Source organism: Lepidothrix coronata, unplaced genomic scaffold (assembly GCF_001604755.1).
Source record: "Lepidothrix coronata isolate B3197 unplaced genomic scaffold, Lepidothrix_coronata-1.0 Scaffold112, whole genome shotgun sequence".
Classification (NCBI taxonomy): Eukaryota; Metazoa; Chordata; class Aves; order Passeriformes; family Pipridae; genus Lepidothrix; species Lepidothrix coronata.
The window spans coordinates 1972203-1996918 of NW_016690292.1; the positions used below are offsets into that span (position 1 = coordinate 1972203).

A 24716-nucleotide genomic window follows, 5' to 3' on the forward strand; every position below is an offset into this window, starting at 1 on the left:
ATTACTAGTGCTTTGCATTGTCCTAGCACTAGTAAAAGCATTATAAATGCTTTACATGACTTCTAATAAAGTGTGTTTGCTCACCAGCTATCTTGTGCTCTGGGGCACTCTGACCTTGCCAAAGAAGATGATGTGAGGTCTTCCCAGGGCACTCAGAGCAGTGGCTGGGTAAACATGCCGTTAAAACTTCATTTGGCTGAAGGTGCAGAGTTTGCAGTGGGGTTGCCCTTATTTGTATGCTGCCTGCGTAGGGAAATCGCTCTACTATACCCCACTCACACCTTTGTTCAGAGCATTGCTCCCTCTGCTACACGGGAGAGAGGCTGCTTTTAGGATGGGGAGCCTGATCCTGTTGCTAGACATGAACCTCTGCAGAAGTTGTTAGTGTAAACAGGCACTGGCTGTTGGCTGTTATTTCCCTCTGCTGCTGCTGCAGGGTACCTGTGTGACACAGACCTGCTGGGGTCTGGAGTGGTGCTGCCCTGTCTGCCTGCTGACGTGCCTCAATCCTGCCAAGAGGGCTGGTTTACCTTTGCTATGTGGACTCAGTGGCTCGGGAATCTCTGCCCCACAGTGTGTGGTGCAGCCCAGCCTGAAGATTCGTGGGGTCCATGTCAGATAACCCTGGTCTTGCCAGTTAAGATACATTGGAGAAATATTGATCTTGCTGTGGGTGGGTGGATAATGTATGTTTTATTGCCTGTGTTTGATATAGGGGTTGGAGCATGCCTGCCTCCCCCACTCCAACTGTGTATTTTGCTTTATGCAGTAGGCTAAAGACCAGGTTTTACTGCAACTAACTTACAAGCTGCTTTATTCTGAGATACTATATTTACTGTGATGGGCCTTTAGATTCATAGCCAGTAGCTTGAAGATTTAAAGCATGTATACCTTAAATATCTCTTATCTGGCACAAGTTAGAAGTGAGTGTAACTAACTTCTTTTTGGCAGTAATGCATTTATGAATGACAGGCAAAGCTGTAGATGGAGAGGCAATTGGTAGAACTGAACCCCTTTAAAATAAATGCCATGTTGGGCTCTTTGTTTCAGTTTTGCAGCTTGAGTTTTCAGTTGTCCAGGTACCTGCTGCCTGGCACACTGCGTTAATAAAGAAAGCAGCCCCCCAAAACATGAAAGCCTTAAGGCAGGGATGCATATACACCATAGAATTGGCAGTGTGGGCACTGGCTTGGTCTTAAACATCTCAGCTCCTTTGATTTTTGCCTTTCACTCAAAACCTTGGAAAGGGAAGGTTACCAAATGCGTGTTTACTCGAAGCACACAACCTGCTTAGCTGCAATTATCTCCTAATCTGGTCCTTCTGAGTTTCTGTGGTCTCGCAGGTAAATACAGATTTAGCCGTTATTCAAGGCATATTATTTACCTCATTAAGTGTGTGTTTTGGCACGTGCATTATTTACCTGACGGACTAACGGATGGGAGAGAGCAAATGCTGTCTTTTATGCAAACAGTGACTTTGTTCATGAGCGGTGAGTCCCCTTTTTGCTGTGCCTGTTTTGTCTCCATGCCTTGTGGCGGGCACTTGCAGCCCTTCACGGCAGAGCAAAAAGCCAGCACAGGTGTGGGGAGACCAGGCTCTGAAAAAGGGCATGTGGGTGGCATGTGGTGGCATGGAGTTCTTCCCAGAGCCACGAGCAGTGGGACCAACTGCGGGGATAAATTTAAATATCTGTGCGGTGAGATGTGTGTGTATGTGTGTGAATATACATACACACACATACATATATGCATACACAACATATCCTTGTTCAAGAGGATTGAGTTGTTGCAATTAGCTTGTTTCGCTATCAGTCACTGTACCCATCTATGTAACACCGTGGGTTGGGCTTGAACTTCCTCCCTAGAGATCTGTTAACAGCCCTGAGTCTGACCTGCCTTGGATAGTGACAGTCCTGGCAAGTTTTTCCTGTGAAGTTTTAAAAGAAAAAGAGTAGAAGGGGAAATACAGATAGCCTCGTATAGATAATGTAATTTATTAAATAGCATTTAAATAGAAATATCAAAAGGCGATGGCTGAGTGAGGTGTTTTTCTGAGAGGGAGACTGTAACCTGTAGAGTCATGCTTGCATTTTACAGTTTTTGCAGTCCCTGGATATGGTTAGTTGACCTGATATTTTCCTCTGAGAAATAAGGAAGAGATGGAGTGCAGAACTAAATTCACATCTCTGAGAAACCTCATACACAGAGCAAATCAGAACTTCCCCTGGGTAAGAGCATCCAGCTACCAGACACTTGGATTTGTAATAGAAGTGGGATGTTTTGGTGCAGCTGACAGGTGTTTCAGGACCAAGCCGTTTGGATGGGTTGTAGTGTTGATGTGTATTGCTGTATTTAATTCCTACCATGTATCAGACACTGCACTGTATATGAAAAGATGAAAGGCCTCCTCAGTAATTTCAATGGGACTTAGATTTTCTGTGTTTTAATTGTTTTTTTGCTGTGTTCTGCCGTGATAAGGTTCAGTAGTCAGGTGTGATCTGGTTCCTGGAGCCATGGCTGTTGTGTGTCTCATAGTTCTTAGTTTAGAACCATTTGCAGAAGTTAATTTTCAGTTGCCTGTGATTGTGGACACCTTAAGCTCAGTCCAAATGTCATCTGTTGTGCTTAGAGCAGGTTACTGTGTTATTTCAGGTTTGCAATGCTGGAACCTCCACTGGGAAGCACAGAGGAAATCCCTGTCAGAGGAGGACAGTGAGCAGATACTAGGAGAGATGAGATGTATGTGTACATGAGTAACGTGAGTCTCTCTTCAGTTTCAGATGCCTCTGGATGTTCAATGATAGCATTCCTCCATACTGGAGCAGCAAAGTTTTCCCAAAACTTACTTTCAAGGGCAAGACAAGCTGTGTCCCCCCTCCTGGCTGGTGTTCTCAAAGGGTACAGCTCCATCGTAAGCAGGAAACTGGCGTCCCACGGCTTTGGAGCTTCCATGGCAGCAATGTCATCCTTCCCTCCACAGAGATATCACTACTTCTTAGTGCTGGATTTTGAGGCTACGTGTGATAAACCACAGATTCATCCTCAGGTAAATAGTCAACCCTGTTAATTATCCCCTTGCAAGTTGCTACTCATGTTCCGAGAGGTAAAAGGAAAAAGCACAGTGCTGGCTCACTCATTTTTTCTGGTTTGTCCCACCTTCTGTTGCTGGTTCTCCAGGACTCTTGCCAGTCACCTGTTGTCTCAGGAGCAATACCAGGACTGTTTGGTGGGAATGAATGAAGGAGGCTGATTTCCATCAAGGAAGTCACAATTCATGTGTTATCGAAAACATCTTTAGGTCGTGTATAATTGTCATCTGTCTTAATTGGGGAGGGTCTAAAAATTTCTGGCTGGGAACTTGCATTAGAAGATGGCAGCCTTGTTTGATTCTGCAAGGAAACTGGCTGTTTGTAGTGAACAGCTTTAGGAAGAGAATATTTTGAGTTATAGGAATATATGCAACATAATGGTGTTTGTAGATAATTTCAGTGAGATCAGATATCTTGCCTGGGTGTTAACTCTGGAGTGTGATGAGACAGGAAGAGTTCACCTTCAGAGAGAGCTTCCAGTGCTCTACCACTGGAGACATACAGAGATCCAGATGAAGTACAGAGGTTTTTTTGCAGGCAGTTCTTCCACAGTAGTGTAGACCATATTAGTAAATATATTTTCAGTTGTCAGCAGGATGAGCCTAGGTTTTCCATTCACATTGGAAAACTGTACTAAATAGAAAAAAACCCTAATATTGGGTTGGTAGTGAACAAACAGAATTTCTGAGTCTAAATTGAACTCGCCCCTCCCGCCAAGCAATTGTCCTGCATTTTTTGCAGTGGGTTAGAATAAGTTCCTGTTGCTTTGTTTTAACTATGAAAGGCTTAAGCAGTTTTCAGTGTGGTGTCTCATTACTGAAGTAACTCGATGCAGTGTATTCACTTCCCACTGCAGCTGTGGTTTCCCTTGGGCTTGTCCTAGCTAAGGGATGCTGCAAGTTGGGATTGAAGTTGACTCCTCTCTTCCCCAGTAGAACCTTGGTGAGTGCCGCCTGCCTCTTATGTTTCTTCAAAAATGGACATCAAATTCCCAGCTCTTTTGCTGGCTCTTTGTGGGAGGCTGTTGTGGCTCTGCCTCCAGTTCTGGTAACAGGGTCTTAACTGCTCTCCAAGTGAGATGTCAGGCTATTTCCTGCATGCTCCGCCTCGGGTGCACAGACCTGTCAAAGCTGTAAATTGGATCTACCTTGTCCCTTTGGATATGGGTTTGGTCTGTGCACATTTTGATGCAAAACCATGATGCATGTGGAGCTAGTTTACAGCTGGCAGTAAAAAGGAGCATGAGTGGAATATGATTACTACTGTTTTAAGGAGCTTTGTCCCCAAGTCCTTGCCAGGGAAAGTAATGGTCTGGGCCAATGCAGATCTGCTATATATTTTGTTGGTGAGATAGCACCTTTAAGGTAGAGATGTTCTTCAGTGTTTTTTTTTTCCAGTCTGCTGTGTTCAGTGCCTGTCTGCATCATATAATGTGTGGAAAGGGCTGTCAGTCCCTCACAGCCTCACCAGCAAATTAGTTTGACAAATAAAGAAATTACTTTTGCTACATGGGGCTCGGTGTAGCTGGAAAGGCTGAAAGTGCCTGCCAGTTGGGTAACTTTATAAAATGAGATGTTAGTTGATGCTCCTATCTACCTCTTACCTCTTTGCTGACCATCATGGCTTTTGTCCTCTTCACTGGTAGGCTGTATGTCATGGTGAGCAAACTGTGCCATGTATTTCAGTGATGTTTTCTGCAAGGCTTTATTGGCAAGATCTTTCACTGGCATAGTGGCAGACAGGTTTTGGAGGTTTTGTCTGAGAGCTAGGAATGGTGAGGTGCTGATCTTCACTGTGATCCTGCTAATTTTTCTGCTTTTAATACTTGCAAAATAGAAGTCTAGATACAGTGAAATTCAGATGCATTGGAATTTGATGAGGAAGCTGCATGTACAGAGTTAAGCTAAGCTGTGATTCAGGTTACTTTAAGTGGGTAGGCATAGCTGTAAATTTAGGCAGCTCAGCCTAAAAGTCTTGCAGAGTGCACTTGCCACCATGCAGCACACTTCACATTTTTCACTAACTGCTCTTCTAAATATTCTGGCTTCTTACAAGAAACTACTGAAAGAGCTATCTTTTTATCTACACTAAGATGTGTGACTGCCACATCTGCTCCCCCTCCTGCTGTATTTACTCATGCTCTTCTGCAACCGGCAGCCTCACTGGCTTTATCCCTGGGGAAGTCCTTCATGCTCAGTGGTGAGCCCTGAAGACGCCTTCATTTCCATTCCCTTTCACACTGCCCAATCTCTCTGAGGTCTCGTGGTATGGCCTCTGTAATGGGGATCAAGGAGGGTCAAGGATGGTGGTATTCCCCTGGGAAGCTGTCTGCATTGTGGCTCCAGTGGCTGGGACTGCTGGCAGAGTGCCTTGTGGCCACTGCCCTCTGCTTCACCGCTCCTGGGTCAGGCATCGAGGGTCCTTCATGTTCCCTGCCCTACACCCACGAAGGAATGGGAGCATCCTTGCAGCCCTGACTTGTGACAGCTTTCAGCAGATACACTCCTAAATCAAAGTGCAGGTTTATACACATAGAAACCACTTGGCTGTGTTGGCTTTTGGCATGTATTTATGAATAATTGGACCACGCCAGAGAGAAGAGAAGTGGGGAGGGTGGGACTAACTGAGCAGTTTTGTGTCATGTAGTGTTTTAGCCAGCCAGAGGTCATTAGAGGTTGGTAGTAAGAGATGTTTATGGCTGGCCCTTTGCATGTCTTTAAAGCTTACCTTGTGCCTTTGGAATGTGATCCAGAGCCCAGTGGGGTCAGGTGGGAGCTGTCATTGTGCAGAGGTCAGTGGACCCTGAACCATGGTGGTGCTGGTGTGCTTCATTTTTCAGCTCTGAGTTTTCTCCTTTACTGTCTGCTAAGAGTTTATAAGTACCTTCTGCTTTTATACACTGTCAGCCCCTAGGGCTGGGTACATATGATGCTTTAGCTTCATGAGAAGATGCATTAATAAGTGAGCGTCTTGCTCTTTTGTCCCTTTGTCCTTGTATACATCAGTGTTTATGGTGGTCAGTGCTTTCAGTGACTGTGTTAAGCAGCTCCACAGGCTCAGATCCATGGCTGCCTGTAACCTTGCTTTATTAATGCAGTAAGAGGGTGTGCCTCTTTCGGTCAGCAAGCCAAGTACCTTGCCTTCAACTTCAGCAGAGTGGATGAAAAGCAGTGGTTTTTTTTTTTTTAATATAAAAAGTCTGAAGGTAGAAATCTGGTTCTATTCAAAGATGATTTTGAAATTAGCCTTCTATATAGAATGTTAATCTCTACTATAATCTATTAAAGCCACTTAAATGAAAATCAAATAAAATACAAGCTTTGTATGTCTGCTGCCTGGAAGTGTAAAAGAGCATCAGACCCCTGACCTGGAGGAAGGAGCTGGATCCAGGAGTTGCTAAACTGCTAAATGAGCTTTTGGTAACGATGAAGTTGCTTTTTCTCATGTCAATTTTTTCAGGTGCTTGCGTTCAGTGTCTCAGATTCACTCAAATTTGATAATCAGTTGGGAATCAGAAATTTGCCTTTCAAACTCTCTGTAAAAGGAAAATATGAAGTGTTCAGATCTTCTCATTGCCAAAGAAGGTTGTGACCAGAGGCAGAAGAACAAATTGTTTACAGACGGTACTTTCTGTGTTCTCTTAAATAGTGCATTTTAAATACAAAAGTATCTTGATATTTTTCTTTAGTTTATCCTACATATTTCAAATTTGTTCGGCTTGCATTTTGATTGTTATTTTGGGAGAATTTGTAATTATAATTGCTGTCAGATGAAACTGGACATACTAATAAATACAAAACATCACTCACCATTTCAACATAAAACTGTAAACACTGAGACTGTGACTAAGCATATGTTCAGTTACTAAGTTACTTTTAAGTGTACAAACAAATCTGGATGATCAGAGTACGTTTCATGACTGGCAAAAGTGTATTAACAAATGGAAGCCAGTGTTTCTGTAAGATAATATCAAGTACAAATGCAGGAGAAGGTTAAAGCATGTTCAGTCTTTGTTTCCTTGAGCACTGCAGGGGTTTTCCCCTGAACGTCTGTCCTGCGGTTCCAGCCCGCAGTCACGGGCAGGTGCAGCTGGAGTGGCTGTGATGATCGCTGCCTGTACTGCTCTACCTGTGCTCTTGTTGCCGTGGCAGGGACAACTGAATCCTGTGCCTCTGTTCCTGAGATACTGTGATTTATAGACTGACCTTGTAATGGGAATGGATGTTGATTTCCACCAAATTTAGGCCGTAGCAACAGATGTGCAGTCCCTGCCAAGCTCTCTGCGCGGGGTGACTAGATAGATGATAGGGAAGCTGCCTTGGGAGCCGTATCCGAGGCTACTTTGTAGGAGGAATATGTCCCTGAAATCACAAACTTGCTGCAGGAGGAGGTGATGGAGAGACTGCTGGTCTGCTGGGAAGCAGGCTGCAAGGTACCTTCTGCGTGCCTTCCACGTGGTTTCCTGCAGAGCCTGCATCAAGTCAATCCTAACTGAAGGCCGGGATGGGAATGCAGAAGGTGTCTCCCACAGTAACAGACGTGGTCACAATCCTACCCAGAGGCAGATAAAGGACATGTGCCTGTCTGTTCTATCTGGACATCCCCACATAGCAGCTTTCTTCTCATACCATTTTTGTGTGGCTGTTAAGCTCAATGCACTAGAAATCACCTGCCAAAACCTTTATTGAAGGTGATCATGAGTTGCTGAAAAGTGAAGAAATTCAGGCTTGTTTCCCATGGCAACTTTAACTCAGCCATAAGTATTACAGTGGAATATTAATCTGCAATTACCTATATTCATGCAGCTTAGGCTTGAGTGTAGTTTTAATTACCTAGTTCTTAATTCAGCTTCTTACAATGCTGTTTCTAGCAAAATGCCATTAAAATGCATGTAACACAGTGACTTAAAAGTCTTTTTTTCTTTTTACTTAAAGCAAATATATATAAGTATTTTATCATCTCTTTGCCAATTATGGCTGTTGTTATGCCACTCTTCTTACATCAGAATGCTTTAAGTTCCTAGAGTGGCAGGAAATAGTTCATATAAAAGCCTTTCCAGATGGATTTTTCTGTTTGCATTAAGTTTTTGAAAAGCCTTTTTGAGGCCTTGTAGCTTTTGAGGGTTACACCGCACCTGGTGTCTCAGACCTGCATTCACTTTGCCTTGGAGACCTCCCTCATTCTCCCAGTAAGTGGGGACAACCTTGCTGTGACCCGTGTGAGTCTGACAGGGCGGGTTATGACTTCAGGCAACAGAATTAGCTGTATTTGTATAAAACCCGATGAGCTAGGGAACATGAACAGTTACTGAACCCAAATCTCCTGGAGAGCACAGCCACGAGACCACCAGGCAAGACATCTGATGTATGAAAAGAAATTCAAAGCAATCTCTTATTTAAAGATATAAACCCGGCATTATTATAGCAACAAGACTAAAATACCAAGGCACTCGGGTGGCCAATTGCTGCAGTCCTAACCTGACCCAACCTGCTCAGCTTTTGGCTGGTTATTGACAGGCCGATGAGATGACTACTTTAAAGCAATCAGTCATGTTGCCCTTTCCCTCGCAGCATGCGGAGACCCCACATCAGTTATGCATCCCGGCGTGCAATTCCCCACCTGTGCTGTCTGAACACTGTATCCTTAGCTGTGCAAACATTACACATCGTTTAGGTGACAAGTTGCAAAGTTAAGTAGACTTGTTGTTACAGCAGAAAGTAGTTGAGAGGCAGTCACCCTTGAAAAGAAAAGATCCAGGCTAGCTCAGGAATGTGCAAGTCCGCTGGATCATGCTTAAAGGTTTGTTCATCTCTCTGTAAAGCTGCTGATGAGGGCAGCGTGTGCTGCTGGAAATGCTCACACCAGGAGCATTTCTCAAGTGAAGGGGACGGGTGCCACAGGTTTGTAGTTTGCTGTGCCAGTCCTGATGAGTGCATGGCCCTGTGCTGTCATCGATGATCAGTGGGTGCCTGCTGCTCTTTCACAACCTCTGAGGCACAGGGAGTATTTTGCATCCCTCCCAGCATGATATTTTAAAACTAGGCAGCGTTCCATAATGTGGCATCTATCTACTGGTACATAGGGATGTAGCTTTTCAGGCTGCTGTGGGACCTGGGGAATGGTCTTTGCTGCGTTGAAGTTGTCTTGTCTTAGCTTTGAACAAAACCTTCCCGATAAAGAAGCAGTGCAGCTCAGCTCTTTTGGTGAGAAAGGCACAAGACATGACTAAATCTTGTGGGCTTGTTCCCCTTTGTGCCAAGCTTACTGTGCAACCATCCCTGTGTTGTCTTTGTTGGTCTGTGCACTTGTTAGCTGGCAAAATAACTCTTGGCTACGTTATTTAGTTCCTCTCTGTCAGGCAGAAATGCGCTGCCGCCAGCAGCTAGTTGTGATGTCTGTAAAACCCTGGGTGTTCATTTACATGCACTAGCGTGCCCTTTCTACCTATCCCAGATGTTTTAGTGTTGCTGGGAACATTGATCATTTGTGCTGCTCAATATCAGGTGAAGAGGTTGGGTCTTGAAGTGATTTGATAATTCTGCAACAGGGACTGCACAGGCGGTAGAAAGGAGCAGATATGAAAAAGGATATAGCATGATTGTCATCTTGCAATGGAAAGGTAGCACTTGGAAATGTGTGTGTGCTGTTTTTAACCTGGTTTGAGTACTAAACTTCCCCCAAACTGTCAAGCTTAAATTGTTGTTGGCTGTGTCAGTAGACATGTTCTGGGTCGTTAAATATATGTCAATAGTGCTTGAAGAAACAAGTTGAAGTGTTGATGTCTGTTGGTCTATATTTCTCATCCCAGGTGTGAAAAGAGGAAGGAGGTTCTGCCTTATTCTTGATGTCTGGGTCCTGCTGGAAAGATCAAAATAGCTTAGTGGGTTTTGACAGGGAGAGATGATGCTGGAGGTGAGAGGCAGGAACCAGCCTGGGAGGAAATGATTACCGAAAATTTTGTTCAGGATGGCAGGACAAGGGTTGTGAGCCAACTGTCAAGATTTCAGGTATAATGGCAAGCATGAAATAAGTCCCAGGTACCACAGGGGTAAATTTAGGGGAAAAATGTCATTTGTGAAACATGTGGATCCTCCTTTTCTTGGCCCTGTAAGGAGGGAACTCAGCTGAGGAAGCGCTTCACTTGGCATTCCATGCTCTAAAAGAAAAAAAAAGTTACTATTTTGAGAGGGTGAAGAGAATCAGTGAGTGTGACCAGGGGTCTGCAAAACATAACTGTGAGTGCAGGCTGGATGGCATTGGGGTTGTGTTTAGTGCAGTGACAAGAGGGTATGTAAAATGAGGTCTTCTGTTGCAAAAATGAGAAAGACAGTGTTCTGGCCTGTGTCTGCTGTGGGTAGGAAGAGCAGTCAGGAATTTAAACAACAGCAAGGGAAATTTGGATTAGACATTAGGAAAAACTTTCCAATGATAAGACTAATGAAACAGGAGGATAGAGTGCCTGGGGAGTGTGTGAGTCTCTCTTATTGGAGTCGGTAAAAACAGCCTAGACAAAGTCAGAAATTATTTAGGGGGTGATGATGCTGCCCTCGGGCAGGTGCATGGACTAGATGTCTCTCTTAAAGCTGAGGCTCCTGGAGGCATGTGATTAGATGGGGATTTCAGCTTCTATTAAAGAAAGAGAAATGGTCCCTCACCCTTAAAGTAGTAAGAAAGCACTAGGAAATAAGAGCCACGTTTGATGCCAATGCAGAGCCCAAAATGCTACTCAGATTTTATCTCTGAGGAAATCCAGCCTTTGGGCTTCAGTGCCTGAGTGTTGGGGGTAGGCAGTGAGGTTCACCTGGGAGCAGAGGGAGGAAGAAACATTGGATATTCAATGTTCAGGCAGCAGAATGTTTCTTCACATCATCTTATCCCAGTGTTTTGTGATAAGATCTGCCATATTTTCCATATTCCTGCCAGTTCCGTTGTGTTTTGTTTTTTGACTTGTGTTTTGTATTTCCCTTCACACTTTTCTGGGAGATAATAGTTGTTTAAATGTATTAAATTATTAGATGTGTGCATATGCGCATTTTAAGCTAAGCAGTGATGGAAAAGGAAATTTGGAGGTCAGCTGCTTCCCCAAAGACCTTTTGACAGGATTAATCAGTACAGAGAGTAACTTCCCCAAGACCAAAGTGCTGAAAGGCTCTGCGCTGCGTGTGCAGACAAGCATCCTTTGGAAAGCCAGCAGAGCCCTGATTCAGCAGAAGTCCTGCTGTCCCCCACTGCAGAGGTGTTGCCTTTATGGTACTTGTTTTGGTTAGTTTAATAAAAATTTTGAAGTGGGGAAAAGACCTATGAGGTCATCTTGGTTACTGCCCCCGAGGGCCAGTGCAAGGCTGCTCACTTGGAAATGGCTTTAGTTAAAATAATAATTAAGGCAGAGGATGGCAACTGGGGAGGCAGATCTGTTAGGCTAGTGCTGTCCTTACTATGTCCCTTTTCGATTTTAATTGCCTTGGAAAAAAAGGAAAATCACAAGGCTTTAAAAGCTCTGATTCTTCCTGCTCTTCAACCCCCCGCCCCCTCCCCGATCTTGGAGGCATCAACTCTCATCTGTCAAAGTGTAAATCAGCAATTAAAACACAAACAGCGAAATGCCAAAGATGACCCGAAGCACAAAGCAACTGACAAACAAGTCCGGACAAATCGGCGGATAATTTATAAGCATTGCCCTAAAATCTAATTATTTGGCAATTCGAATTTGCAGCCGGCCAGGGCTATGCAATAAATTTAACCCGCCATAAATTATTTAGGAGCAGCCCGTGGTGTAAATCAAAAACACGAGTGTTTGTTTAAGAAATAAGCTCCTTGTGCATAAAATGACTTTTTCTTTGGTGGGGGGAAGCATCCCTGAACAAAATGAGCTGGTGCTAAGGCTCTGCTCCTCCAGAGACACTCCCTTGCCTCTTCTGCCCTTACCTTTTTCTGAAGGTGTAAAGGGTTCTTTCAGTAAGAAGTTTTATGCTTTTCCTTATCAGACAAAATCCGTTTCTCTCAACAGCCTCTGCTTGTTTTTATTGCATTTTGAACAGTCAGCTCTGATTTTTATGGGCATCTTTTATTCCTGTGTTTATTAAACTTCTTCACATGGGGGTTAGAGTGAGGGATAAATTATTCTCTCATAGTTTTTGAACTGAATAGGCCATACGGCCTTCCTCAAATATGTAACCCAGTGTCCTGAAGAGTGGCCTGGCCACTTTATACATAGGCTTCTGTATTAAAAGGTTTTGAGAGCTGGGAAGCTCTTGCTGGGCACTTTATTCTTTCTGTCTAGTGATGTGAGTGCTATCCAGATCCAAAAGGATAAGCAAAAAGATTCCTCTGTGGGAATTAGTGTAATTTCAGGTGCTTTCTTCTCTGACAGGAAATTGTTTAGCAAGTACAGTTTTGTTCTTCTTCATTTCTTTTATTAGCAAGAAGATCAAGAAGGCTGAATTGGTGCATCCCTGCTCTGGTGTTAAAGGGAGGGGAGTTTCATTTAGGACGAGTGGGTAAGGAAAGGTTGGGTTTATAGCAGTGCTTTCACATGCCCTTATGAATTTTTCAAATCCCTCTTAAAGGAAAGTCCCTAGCCATTCCACAGTTACCCTGCAGCCTCCTGCTGCTGCTCAGCCCACTGGCCAGGTTGCACGAGAGGCTTTCACCTGGAACCCTTGTTTTTGTTTTTGTTTTTAGAAAAGGCAAAAATTCTGAAGGAAGCCGTCACATAGATTTGCTTGAAGGACCATGAAATCGTAAATGCAAGATTGTTGTAAAGAGAGTGGACCTGGTAATGGATATGTATAAGCCTCTGGCTCTGTAGGTTCCTATTGTTACTGTGTTTGGGGGCGCAGCTGAGGGGAGGGACAGGGTGCCGATGCCTTTTTCTTTAAGCGTGTTAATATTGATTTTAGAAGCTCTGTGTTCCAACAATATAAATGCAAATGCCTGTAATTGGGAGCCTCGTGCAGAATTTCTCAACAGAAAACATGTTCAACTTTTCATGACAATGAAAGGAAAATAAAAAGCCGCTTATTTATTGGTGGTGGTTTGAATCCTGGATTTCCTTTCAAGTTACTTTGCAGTGCTAAATAAAATACCTAATTGCAGTGCTCGCAAAATTCAAATGAGTACATTTGTTCTTCTGGTAGCTTGCGGCTATTTGCAGCCTCTGGACACCCTCAGCATTATTTTAGCACATCCATAACTTCTGGTTGTGCTGTAAGCTGGGGGTGGGTCAGGGGGAAGACTTAGAAGCCCCAAATGCTGCTGGCACAAATTGCTGCCGAAGTTAGGACGTGTACTCAGTGTTGGAGTGGAGCTGGGTGAGGATCTCAAGGTAACACCTATGGATGATCAGGTTCAGATAAAAGAAAGGAAGTGTCAGTGAAGCTCTCCTCTTAACTCCCTCGTGGCTCTTTTCCTCCACCTTTCCCTTCTGGGAGGAAGCAGCGAAGGTCCTTGAATGGTGGAGATGGAGCTGAGCATGTTGAGCTCACTGGGCTGCTGTGAAACGTGAGAGAGCACCCGGCTGCCTTCCTGCGTCACAGTCTGCTGGGGGGTTGTGTGTGTGAGTGTCTAAGTGCTCACCATTTCATAATAATTACTAATGAAATTCTAGATCTGTAATAACATTTCGGATATCTAAAACAAACCATATGCTTGTAAAAAAAAAAAAGGGAGAGGAAAAAAAAAGTGGAAACAGATCAACTTTAAGCCATAAATTCTTGGTAATAGAGGCCTCTTTTCTCCCCCCTTTCTGTTTATGTTTGATAGATATTTTTGTTTCTGCAGGAATGTCAACTCTTAATTTCATGATGTATCATGGGCTTAAGAAAATTGAATTTAATAAAGGCAAAAGATGAATGGCACCTTTAAAGGTCCCAACACTTGTCTTTATTAGCAGGACAAACTGCAGGGTCTCCAAACACTGCTTCTCTCCAAATGAAAGTTTAAATGAAAAGTACAGCAGTGTCACAGGTTAAATTTCATTGCAGGACTGGCTAACGTCGTTAGTGAGGAGTGGGGCTGATTTCATGGGGCTGGTATCTGTTGCCTTAGATACCAGTGGAGCAAACACTGCCAGAGACTGGAAAAATCTCTGCTATAGGAAACGTGCAGATAAACAGCCTTTTGGGAAAGGTTCTTTACCACTTGCTTCCAAAACTGACCAAATAAGCCCAAAAAAGTGGCTGCTCTTTCTCTTAAGACGCTCAAGTCGCCTCTGGGGTTCCAACCCTACTCCTGGCCATGCACTTCCTAAAGACCCGCGGTAATTCTGGATATTGTTAAATTTTCCACAATTTTTTAGTATGGCTTTTTATTTCCTCCGTCTGTCTTAATCCGACCCTCCTGGAAGTGCTTTTTGCCTTTGGTACTGGAAGGCCAGCAACGCCTTTGTGTATCAGATCAGCAGCAGGGCTGTCTTTCAGTCTCGCTTTGCATCCAGCCACTTGATGGCCCCTCAGGATGTTTCTGGTCCCTTAGGACCTATCCCGGCATTGCAGCGCAGCCCTGCTGTGAAATCCAGCCGGTGTGTGTCTCTCTCCAGAAGGGGGAATGCTCATCTTGCCCTGCCATGGGCTTGCCTGCTTCCATGGTCACCCGCTGGGTGGGATGCAGACCTAAGGGGCAGTGAGACGCCCCAGCCCGATTTGAAAGATGCCACAGTGTTATCCTGGGGTTAAGCGTGGCTCTGTTATGACAGCCTGTCCGTTAGCTTCAAACTTTGCAGTCTGTTTTCCTTCTGAACAGAAATTTGCTGCTTTCAGAGCCTATCTGTGGTAGCCCTTTTGAAGGGAGGATCAGCTGTGTCCAGCATTTCTTGCTTTCTCGTGGGTCCTCCTGGGTGGCTGAAGCTGGTGCATTTGTCTGCACCACAACAGGCAGTCTGGGTGATGCTCAGGTGTTTTGCACGTGTCTTCTCCTCCCCTTCCAGCCCCTGGGTCGAGTTTCCTCTCTTTCCTGGGGAAACTTGGTGACTCCCAGTGGGGTGGTACGGCTGTGGGGAAGGATGTGCCCAACCATCTGCTCTGCTTTAGCCCACGTGGCACACGTGGAGTGTGGCACAGATGACCATGGGGAAACAGTTAAGCCCCGCATCCTCTGCAGTTCCACTGCTCTGTGTCTACACCTGGGCACTTAACATTATTAACACTTTATTTTATTTTAATTTTTTCCCCTAATTTTCCGTATCAGCAGCACATGCTCCCCACGTGCCCTGGTCTGGGCTGTGTGCCTGTTGCACCAGGAAAGCTGCTCTCCTGCAGCTACAGGCTCTGTCCACCGTGGAAATTGGGTGTTCCTCCTGGCTATTTAAATTGTCTGTTATTTCCATTTACCCACCCAGCTTCTTGCCCTCCTGCTGCCTAGTGGGGTGGTGATGTCACCAGCTCACACGTATAACCTCATGATAATTTCCGCCTCCAGGTCGTGAGGGTTGCAGCCAGGGTCCAAAAAAGTGTGTTAGTTCCTCTGCAGCGGCTGCATTTTTCACATGCTAATTTTACTCACAGGAGTTGGATTTTTTTTTTCATTTTTTATTATTTCTTATTTGTCTCTTCCAGATGTTTTCAGGCAGTTTTTTTTTTGTTGTTAAACTAATTCCATTCATGTTTTAAAAATTTATGAAAGCGCTAATAAAAATGTCAAAGTGGTAAAAATGTTAGCTTTTGCTCTGCTTTGATTAAATTTTGCAAACTGTTTTTGAATATTAAAAAGCAATATTTTTTTTATTCTCTCTCCCTCTCTCTGTTTCTCTCCAGAAGTGATTTGAGAGGCTTGTTGCATGGATATCACTCAGCAGCCTCATTTGCACTCCAGAACCTTGGTGCCATGGATCTCTATTAAATAACATAGACAAATTATTCTTTAAAGACACCAAACAAATTGTCACTTCTCCTCTTACATTAAACTGGAAGGAAGAAAGGGAATGGAGAAGGAGGGGGGTGAACACAAAGGATTTTATCGCTTTTATTCAGTGGGCAGCTTTTTTAATTTCATGTATATTTTTTAATAATTGAGAAATCCATCGCAACTGGATTTGTTTAAACTTTTTATTAACAGGTCCATGTAAATTTTTGATTGCTGATTATTCAAATAATTGAACATTCTTCTGATGAAGGAACGTTTTTATTTCCCTATCAGCATAAATTGGCTACAAAGAAGAAAATGAAGCAGGGCTTGCTACTGTGCTGTATCCCATAGGAATGGCTCCTCAGTCTGTTGGAGGAGGGCAGTGCTCCTCAGCCTCTCCAGAGGAGGAGGTGCTTCATGCAGTAGTCCCTGTTGTCTGTCTGATGGTGTCCTCCAAAAGGATGGTGGGGTGGAAAGGATGGGACTGGTCCTGGGGAGGGCTCAGCCCCTGGGATGTCCTTGCCAAACAGACTTGAGGCCATTGCAGGTACATCTCCATGTTCCATGGGTATCACGTGTGGGTGGTGAGAGACCGTCTTCCTTAGGTGCAGCTCAGGCAGGGCTGTGTGCAGCTGCAGTGCTGGGCACAGAGACCTCCTTGCTGCCATCCTGGCTGTGATGAGCATCAGCACCATCCTGCTCTGTGCCTGAGGTGTTGGATGTGCTCTGTGCTGCAGCACCACCTTCCCACTTTTGCAGACCTTTGTGCTGGGCTTATTTTTGTTTGGGACTATCGGGCCCCTCTTTTTACAGCCACCTTGCTAAATGGGATAATTTCTAGCTTCATTCTTTGTTTATTTTAAATGAACAACTGCTTTTCTTTCTGCACTATTCAGGAAATCATCGAATTCCCTATCCTGAAGCTGAATGGCAGGACGATGGAGATCGAATCCACCTTTCACATGTATGTTCAGCCTGTGGTGCATCCCCAGCTTACGCCCTTCTGTACAGAGGTAAAGTGCAAAGGTTCCCTGGTGCTCCAAGGGTCTCCCTGGGAAGCAGGTTTCCATTGCACCAGGGACTGGGGTCACCTCTTCACGGTTCAGCTGCAGTGCAGTGTGTCATGCCAGCCTTAGGTTAAGGACAAGGGGAATAATCTTTTGTTATTGCAGTACCGTGTAAAGACCTCACTTTGGATTCATAAATAACTCTACCTGTGATCTGCTGACCGAGATAGTTGTATTTACAATTAACAAACATCTAACTGGGTGACCACAAAATAAAAGCTGATGCTCAAAGTCTTGTAACCTCCCTGTGAGCTCTTGTGATTTTGCTGTGCTGCTCTGTGGTGGGGAAGGTCAGAGGGAGCATGGTCTGAGGGAAGGAAGTGCTGTACGGCTGCGTATTCAGAGGCTCTAAATGACTCTCCTGTGGGCCTGCATGTTGGGGTTTGATGAGTCCTTCAGAGCGGTAGGATGTCTGTATTTTTAAGAGTTTCTTTTTGATGTCATGCTCGTGGGGTGCTTGAAATGATTGCTGGAGAAGTAGCTTCTTTTTTCTTGGTTGCTCTCACTGCTGAGTACAGCTGCTCTTGAGCCGAGGCCACCTTTCCACAGATACAGAATGAAGGCGGGCAGAACGGTCCCTGAGGGTTCAAAAGAATTGGGGGCAGGGGTTGGGTTGGGTTTTGTTGTTGTTTTTTGTTTGGTTTTTTTTTTTGTTCAACACAAAAAGTTGAATGTTTTCCCAAGTGTGTTCTTTCTTCTTGTTGTAACCATCAAAACAAACTTTAAGTTGCTCTTGCTTTTTTTCCAGTGGAGTGGCTTTTTTTCCTGCCACTCCACTGGTTCATTGTTGGCCAGCTTGGTGACTAAAGTACCGAATGTGGGAATCAGGGTATCCAAGTTCTTTGTTCTGTCCCTGTCTTGTCTAGGATCATAGCACCATAGTCTGTTTTCTCCTACCTTGCTGGCTGCAGGTTTAAGCCCTTGGAGTGCTTGTCCCACATGTACTAATCTGATGAAAAATGACTCCTCTGTTTAGGTGGAGTCCCCTCCAGGACCAACCAGCCCCTTCCATATTTTCACATTGTAAAAACAAATACTTATTTTTATTCTCTTGTAACTGAAAACCATCTGAAGGTATTTTGTTTCAACTAAAAAAAAAAAAAAAAAAAAAATTGAGCACTGAAAACGTTATTCCCAGGAGAGGGGCTTTCAGAAAGCTATAAATGTGTGAGAACAGAGGGTTATAATGGAAACCGTTTTGCAACCTTAATGCTAGAAGGCTGGACAACTACTTTGGCTCTCCTTATCCCCATGAGACTTGCTGGACATATGCTTGTACAAATGTGATAAATCTCACAGTTTGCACCTGATCTGGGCTAAAACCAGCGCCATCTTCTGAAAGAGTAGAGCCCAAAATGTCCATTTTGCAAGTCCTCTAAATTCTAGAGAGAAGTTGTCTCATTGACTACCACCAAAATTCCTTCTTCTGGAAGTCCCTCTATTTCATCCTTCCCCCTGTTGTGTCTCCTGTGTGGAGCCCTAAAGCAAGCAGAGCTCTGTGTGTGTATGTGTGTGTGATGGCCACGCGTTTGCCGGAGTCCCCAGGATGGGCACGGCTGTCCCAGCTCAGCGTTGTGCTGCAGACTCTGCCGCTGACCGTGGTCTGGCATCGTGTCCAGAGTTGGATGAAAACAGGCAGTGCTGATGCCAGCAGGCAAAATGGTTGCAGAACCCCCACCTGTGTGTATCAATGGTACGAAAAAGCCCCACTTGCCAGGTTTGGCAAGTCCTCTGTTATTAACAGTGTGGGTTAGGGAGCTAGTTTTAGTCCTAGCTTGGAAGTCACTGGCTCCTGGGCATCTTCCCACTGCACCCCTTGCTGCTTAGTGTCCAGCATGGCTGCTGTCCCTCCCAGCTTGGCAGTCCACTGGCCTGTTGCAGGGGCTGCAAAGAGGTCCAGGAGTAGGATCATGCTGGGAATGTAACTGGGCTTGTCGCTAGGCCCTGTAGCTGGGGCTGAATTTGAAGCCCTGCCCTGAAGGCCACAGGTGAACTGATCGTACTGAGGACCTTACTAAATAGTGGGGTCGGTGCCTGCTGCTAGGCAGGTGTAGGGGTCAGCCCTGTGCCATTGGTGTAGGTTCCCTTGAGACCCCAGGGACACAGCCAGGACGTGCTGCTGTGGAGCTGCTGCCTGAACAGCTCCAGCACTTGCCATTGACTTTCTGCTGGTTTATGTTTTCTGAAAAATACTCATTTTGCTAAATGCCAGTAAAGGGCTTTGTCTAGGCACCTCTACTTACAAAGGGTGAGATTTATTGGCCTCTTTGTCTACAAAGAAAGACCAGGCCTGATTATCAGATTGTACACCAGAGACAAGTGCTTAGGTAATCAGCAAACTGTCTTGGAGTAGAAATACGATGGTTTCCCAGATAAACTCTCTAGGAAAAGCAGTGCTGTTAACATTACATGGGAGCCTGTCTGCCGTGCTGCTGATTTCCCCTCTGCCCTCTGCTTCCTGCCTTTCCTGGGAAGCAGTAGAACTGCTTAGGATAGACTCTGTGTGGGAGGGTTACTGGAGTTGCTTGATATTACTCCTTGGATCTGGAGTACTTCTCCCATCCCTCTTCCTCCTTGAAGAGGACGGCACAGCATGGGAAGGGTGCCTAGAAGGGTAGAGAACTTGTGGTCACCCTCCCTTTGCTTTTAGTGTGTCTGTGCACCTCCTGGCTACAGGAGGTTTCTTCAACTCGTCACAGAGATGGCCAGGAGCATGTCTTCCAGTACTGGCTCACTCTGAGCCCTCATCTGGTTCCCTTTCTCCTGATCTGCTTCTGTAAAACAACAGGTTGTGATTGGTTATGATGAGGGCTGGGTGTTATGATGAGTGTTTAGGCGGAGAAGGTGGAAAGTGCTTGCAAGTTGTTAAAAGCTGTTACTAGGTGTATAAAGCTCATCATGCCCTTTTGGAAGATGCAAGTGGTTTGTCTGCTGCCCAAGCAAGTTCATACTGGGAGCTAAAGGAAAGATTCTCTCTACACAGAAGGTGCTTGTACAGGCTTTTTCATGGTACTTTGCTCTCTTTTTATGATTAATTTTTATTGATTTTTTTTTCCCTGAAGGAATAGACAATAAAAATACAGAAAGATAAATGCCTTATAGCTTGTTTGTGTTCTCAAGTACTGTGTGCTTCTTGGGATCACCACTGAAACTTTACAATTGTGCAGTTTTATGTTTTTATACTTCTTCAAAGCTGCAAGACCAGATAATGCTGCAGAGATCCAATGCACTAGGTTGGGTGTGACAGGTGGATGTGACTGATAACAGAAAGGATCAGAAAGGGTGAGAGAATATAAATCTGGTCCCATTTGAGCACTCTCTGACTTGTATTGAAATATACCCATGGAGCAGGTATATCCCTTTGTATTCATGTGTATGATTTCTGCAGCACAAATCTTGTGTGTGTGTATTGGGCAGTATGTTCTTGTACAGATAAGTTGGTACTTTCTGCCTCATAATGGCTTGATAAACTTGAGAAACCCACGTAGAAAAGCTTTGCATTCTTAAAATACTTTCCCTAAAAGGTATGTATTACCATTCTGTGGAAGTCACTATGAGAAAATAATCTTTTTACTTACAGCTTATTCAGTGAGTCAGGTATTTGGTATTCATTAAGTGTAATTACAGTTTAATTGGAGTTTAATATCTTTTCTTTTTCCATCCTCTGAGTTCAGTGCTGTAAGCCAAGGAACCAGAGAAACTGAGAGGTAAAAACCATTTAGCTTCCTTCAGTTGCCACATATTTAATAAAGCCAAACCCTGTGGTTTGTGAGAGGGCTTATTTTTATGAGTAGGTTGAGCTGGTCTGCATGGAAGAGTTACTCCTGGGTGGTGGTGAGGCTGTCAGCACCTCTCGAATAGGTGCTATGGCTTCTGGAGCCCTGGATGAGTGTGCAAGCACCAGGGCATGCTCCTGCATTGACCTTATTTTATGAAAATGTGTGAGGTGTGTAGCTTCAGGAAACTGCCATATGAAGTGAAATCCCATAGTGTGCACTTGTTTTAGTAATGATTTTTTTAATTACTTGGATGCATTGATGGCAAGCTACTGACGTCCGATATTCAATATGTTAAAAGACAGTTTTGTCACTTGGAAGGCAGACAGAAAAATTATCTCTTTTCCATGTGCCTCAAGCCCTCCTGGGCAGACACAGGCAGAGGCCCATGAGACTTCATCTTTTTATGTCTGTGTCTTAGCTTTAAACAGCCAGGCAGTCCAGGAGCAGTCAGTAGGACTATGTGTTAGCAGGATCTGTTCCTAAGGAACCTCCTGAAAAACAGAGTGGACAGGGTTCTGGAAGAAAGTGCTTTTCTTCGGGTTTCGTTCCATTGTTCTAAGTACAATTTTGAAATGCAGAGGAATGCTGTGATGGACTATGGGAAAAAACATGCTGGCTGCCCAGTGCAGGGGGGGATGACTGGGTCCACTCTGTGTCTTACCTACCAACAATCGTCTCTTCTGTTCATCTAACACTGAAATTTTGGTGTAACTGCGATAGCAGGGGAACGGTCAGAGACCTCGGTAGTTACTGCTTCCTGTGTACATCAAGGCAACATCAAAACAGGTGAAATGCATGTTTAAAAGGGCATCATGCTTAAGCATGACACTGCTCCCCAAGTGGATCCTGCCCTGCCGAGAGTTTGCTGTTTTGTGGTGTGGGTAGGAGCCCCGTTACATTTCTGTGTTTGGGATGAAGCTGTGCCCTTGCCTGTGGCTGGGGAGCTGCCAGGGTCACTCTACTGTGACTGGCTACTCATGTGGGCTACTCATGTGGGCTACTGGCATCCATGTGGGTCACAGGAGCATGTTTTGGTTGCAGAGAGATGGACAGGAGAGTAGACCTTTCTAATGATCTTTTGAGTGCTGCTCTGATGCCTGCTTTCTGTTTGTCTCTCGTTTCAGCTGACTGGGATTATTCAAGGCATGGTGGATGGCCAGCCAAGCCTCCAGCAAGTGCTTGAGGTAAGCAGAGTAACCTTTAGTTCTCGAACTCTGACCTCTGGTCCTGTCGTCCCCTCTTCATCTCTTTCCCCGCACCCTCCCCTTGCTGAGAATCGAACCGCGTAATTTGACTATGATTACAGCTTCATTAGAATAACATTTGCTGTCACATTGGTGACACGCTGCTGAGAGTATTGAACCATTGATCTGTCATCTCCAGCTGTTCATGTCAAGGGTGCTGACAAGATATCCAAACTCCTGCCAGTAGATAGGAGAAGAGGCGATTCTTTCTTGAGCCGGTTTTAAAGCACCAAGACATTGCTCGAGACCACTGCTCCTGGAGGTTCTGCCTTCGTTTCCTTTCCCCTTCCCCAGCACTTTATTAAATTAATTTTTCTACCTATTTAAATGCTCAATAATACATGTAACATAGAAAGAAAATGCCTCTAAAATCTAATCTGGAGGATGTGCAAATGCAGAGATAGCCCTAATAATACTATCTGCCTAATGTTGAATTCCTAGAGCATTTAAGGCTTAATTAGCTTGGAAGTATTTCTCCATCAATAGCTTTTGTTGGTAGTCAGATAGTGAAGGAAACCTCCTCAAGCAGAGCCCACTTGGGCTGCAGGTTGGTGTTCGATGCATTGTCTCTGTCAGGATTTCCACTGCTGTGGAACCTAATTGTTCCTAATCGGAATAATTGCAACAATTGCTTATCTGAGGAAATCAAATTAAAGGCTTTAAAATCCTCCACGGAGACAGCACTTCATGGGCGCTCACATCAGGGAACGTAAAAGGGTTACTGCTGCTGTCCCCAACTTCGGGCAGCCTCGTGCGAGGCTGGCTGGAAGATCCTGTCAGCCCAAGGGAGGCAGAAGTGTGGCTGAGAGGCTGGATGCTGCTTTCCCGGGGAGCTTTACTCAGAGGGCTGTTGTGCAATCGGTCACAGGAAGAAGCATCGACCCCTGCCAGGAAAGGCTGCGGCAATGACACGAGACCGAAGACGGTGCTCTGCGAAGGTGACATCTTGCATCCATGCAAACCCCCAGCTCTCCCTGTGCTCTCCAGAGAGCACGTAGCAGCCGTGCGTGTCCATAAGCATATGGACGCCTGTGCCTGCTTCCCCAGGAGGGACAGCCCTCTCTACCTGGATGGGCGAATGTAGATCGCCACTGGAGTATTCCAGAAAATGGTTTGTTCTGTTTCTATGGAAGCTTCTTACAGTGTGGAAACACTTATTTAGATTTTTTTTTTTTATTTGGACTGAAAAGCTGTTCCTACAGCAGCATACTTCTAGCTTAAAATGAGATTCAGGTCAGGCAGCTTTTGGGGCATGCTGGTTTATTCAGGAGTGAAAGGTGTCAGGTGAGGGAAAAGAGGACGGATTTCTCTTGCCGAAGCTTTGGAAATGCTGCTAGTGAGGCTGCATAATAGCAGCTGATTGCCTGCCACCACAAGATTTTAGGCACATCATTTGCTAGTTTTAGCTGGACAAAGTGTCTATGCAGGGGTTTTACTCTAGGTTAGCTCCTTCTGCTTAGTTCCCCAGGTGGATTGCATCCTCCAGATTAACGTGACCTATTTCTGAAGAGGATCCAGAACTTCTGCTCCTATGGAAAGTTGATCAGGAATAGTGGATTCACTTTAAATCCACACTGCCCTGAACATGCATCTCCTCAGAACTGTAAGGAGGAAAGAGGGATCCAGACTGGAAAGGAAGGGGACATGTGGCTTTGCTTGTTACTGCCACACACTGCCTGTGTATGCCCAGCCCTTCCATTTTTCCCCCTTTCCTGTATCCCCTTGGAGCTGTATGAATCAGAGTATGTGAAAAATGCTGCAGGAGAGGGATGCCATCTCAGGATACCTGTGTATTTGTCCTCAGTGAAGGAGACATAAGTTATGGTCACTGGGAGCCCTTTTGGTACAGGGAGAGGAGAAGTGGAGGAGAAATGCCAGGTAACAGCACAGTTGTATCATCCCGTTAACGCTGCACAACTTCCATCCCTCCATGAGCAGAGCTGCTGCGGTGTCTGATAAGATCATCTCTGCTCTGGTTGCCTGATGTCTCCTATCAGAAATCTTCAAAGGTCCAAACGTGCTGTTGTTGAGATGGCAAGCAAAGAGAGAAGAGAGAGAGGGAGAGGGTGGATAAGATCACAATTTTCTTCTCTCTTGATTGCAAGCAGCTTATCTGAGTTTAACTGTTGTGGCTCGGCCTGTCTCCGCAAAACTCATCCCCTTTTCTTGCCTTACTTTCAGAGGGTTGACGAGTGGATGGCAAAGGAAGGCCTCTTAGATCCCAGCGTCAAGTCGATTTTTGTGACCTGCGGAGACTGGGATTTGAAAGTGATGTGAGTATGGAAGGGGAGGGAGATTTTTCTGGGCTTTATTGCTCCGTGCTTGCCTGTAGCACCTATGTCTTTGTCCTTGCAAGCCTCCAACTGTCCCTAATTGTCGTTTCTTAGGGGAATTGTTGTTTGCCGTGCATAAATGGCACTGGAGAGCTGTTTTGGAAGACAGGTGCTGGGCATAGTGCAAGATCACTGCCTAGGTTATTCTCTGTAGTGAATGAATCCTTTCAGAATCCCAAGAGGGGTTTAGACTGGAGTTTTGTGATGCTTTCCTTTTTATCCAGTATACTTTCCAAAGGGATGGATATTTCTGAGTGCATACGTGGAATGCTGTTTTTGTACACCCAAATCAAGTGATGGTCCTTACCTGACGCATGCAAGGCTTCCTCTCTGTCATCTTGGCACAGTAACTCGATGTGAATCA

At 44.9% G+C, this 24716-nt stretch overlaps 1 protein-coding gene across 3 annotated transcripts in view; it reads left to right on the forward strand.

Moving 5' to 3' along the window:
- The window catches only part of ERI3 (ERI1 exoribonuclease family member 3), a 129428-nt gene that overhangs the window by 6727 nt on the left and 97985 nt on the right, over positions 1–24716 (forward strand). For all 3 annotated transcript variants that reach the window (XM_017824750.1, XM_017824749.1, XM_017824751.1), the window contains 4 exons: positions 2775–3046; positions 16826–16942; positions 21900–21959; positions 24201–24292. In XM_017824750.1, coding sequence (XP_017680239.1) covers positions 2798–3046; positions 16826–16942; positions 21900–21959; positions 24201–24292 — 518 coding nt within the window. In that variant the 5' untranslated portion in view covers positions 2775–2797. Of the gene's footprint in view, positions 1–2774; positions 3047–16825; positions 16943–21899; positions 21960–24200; positions 24293–24716 lie in introns of those variants that run through there.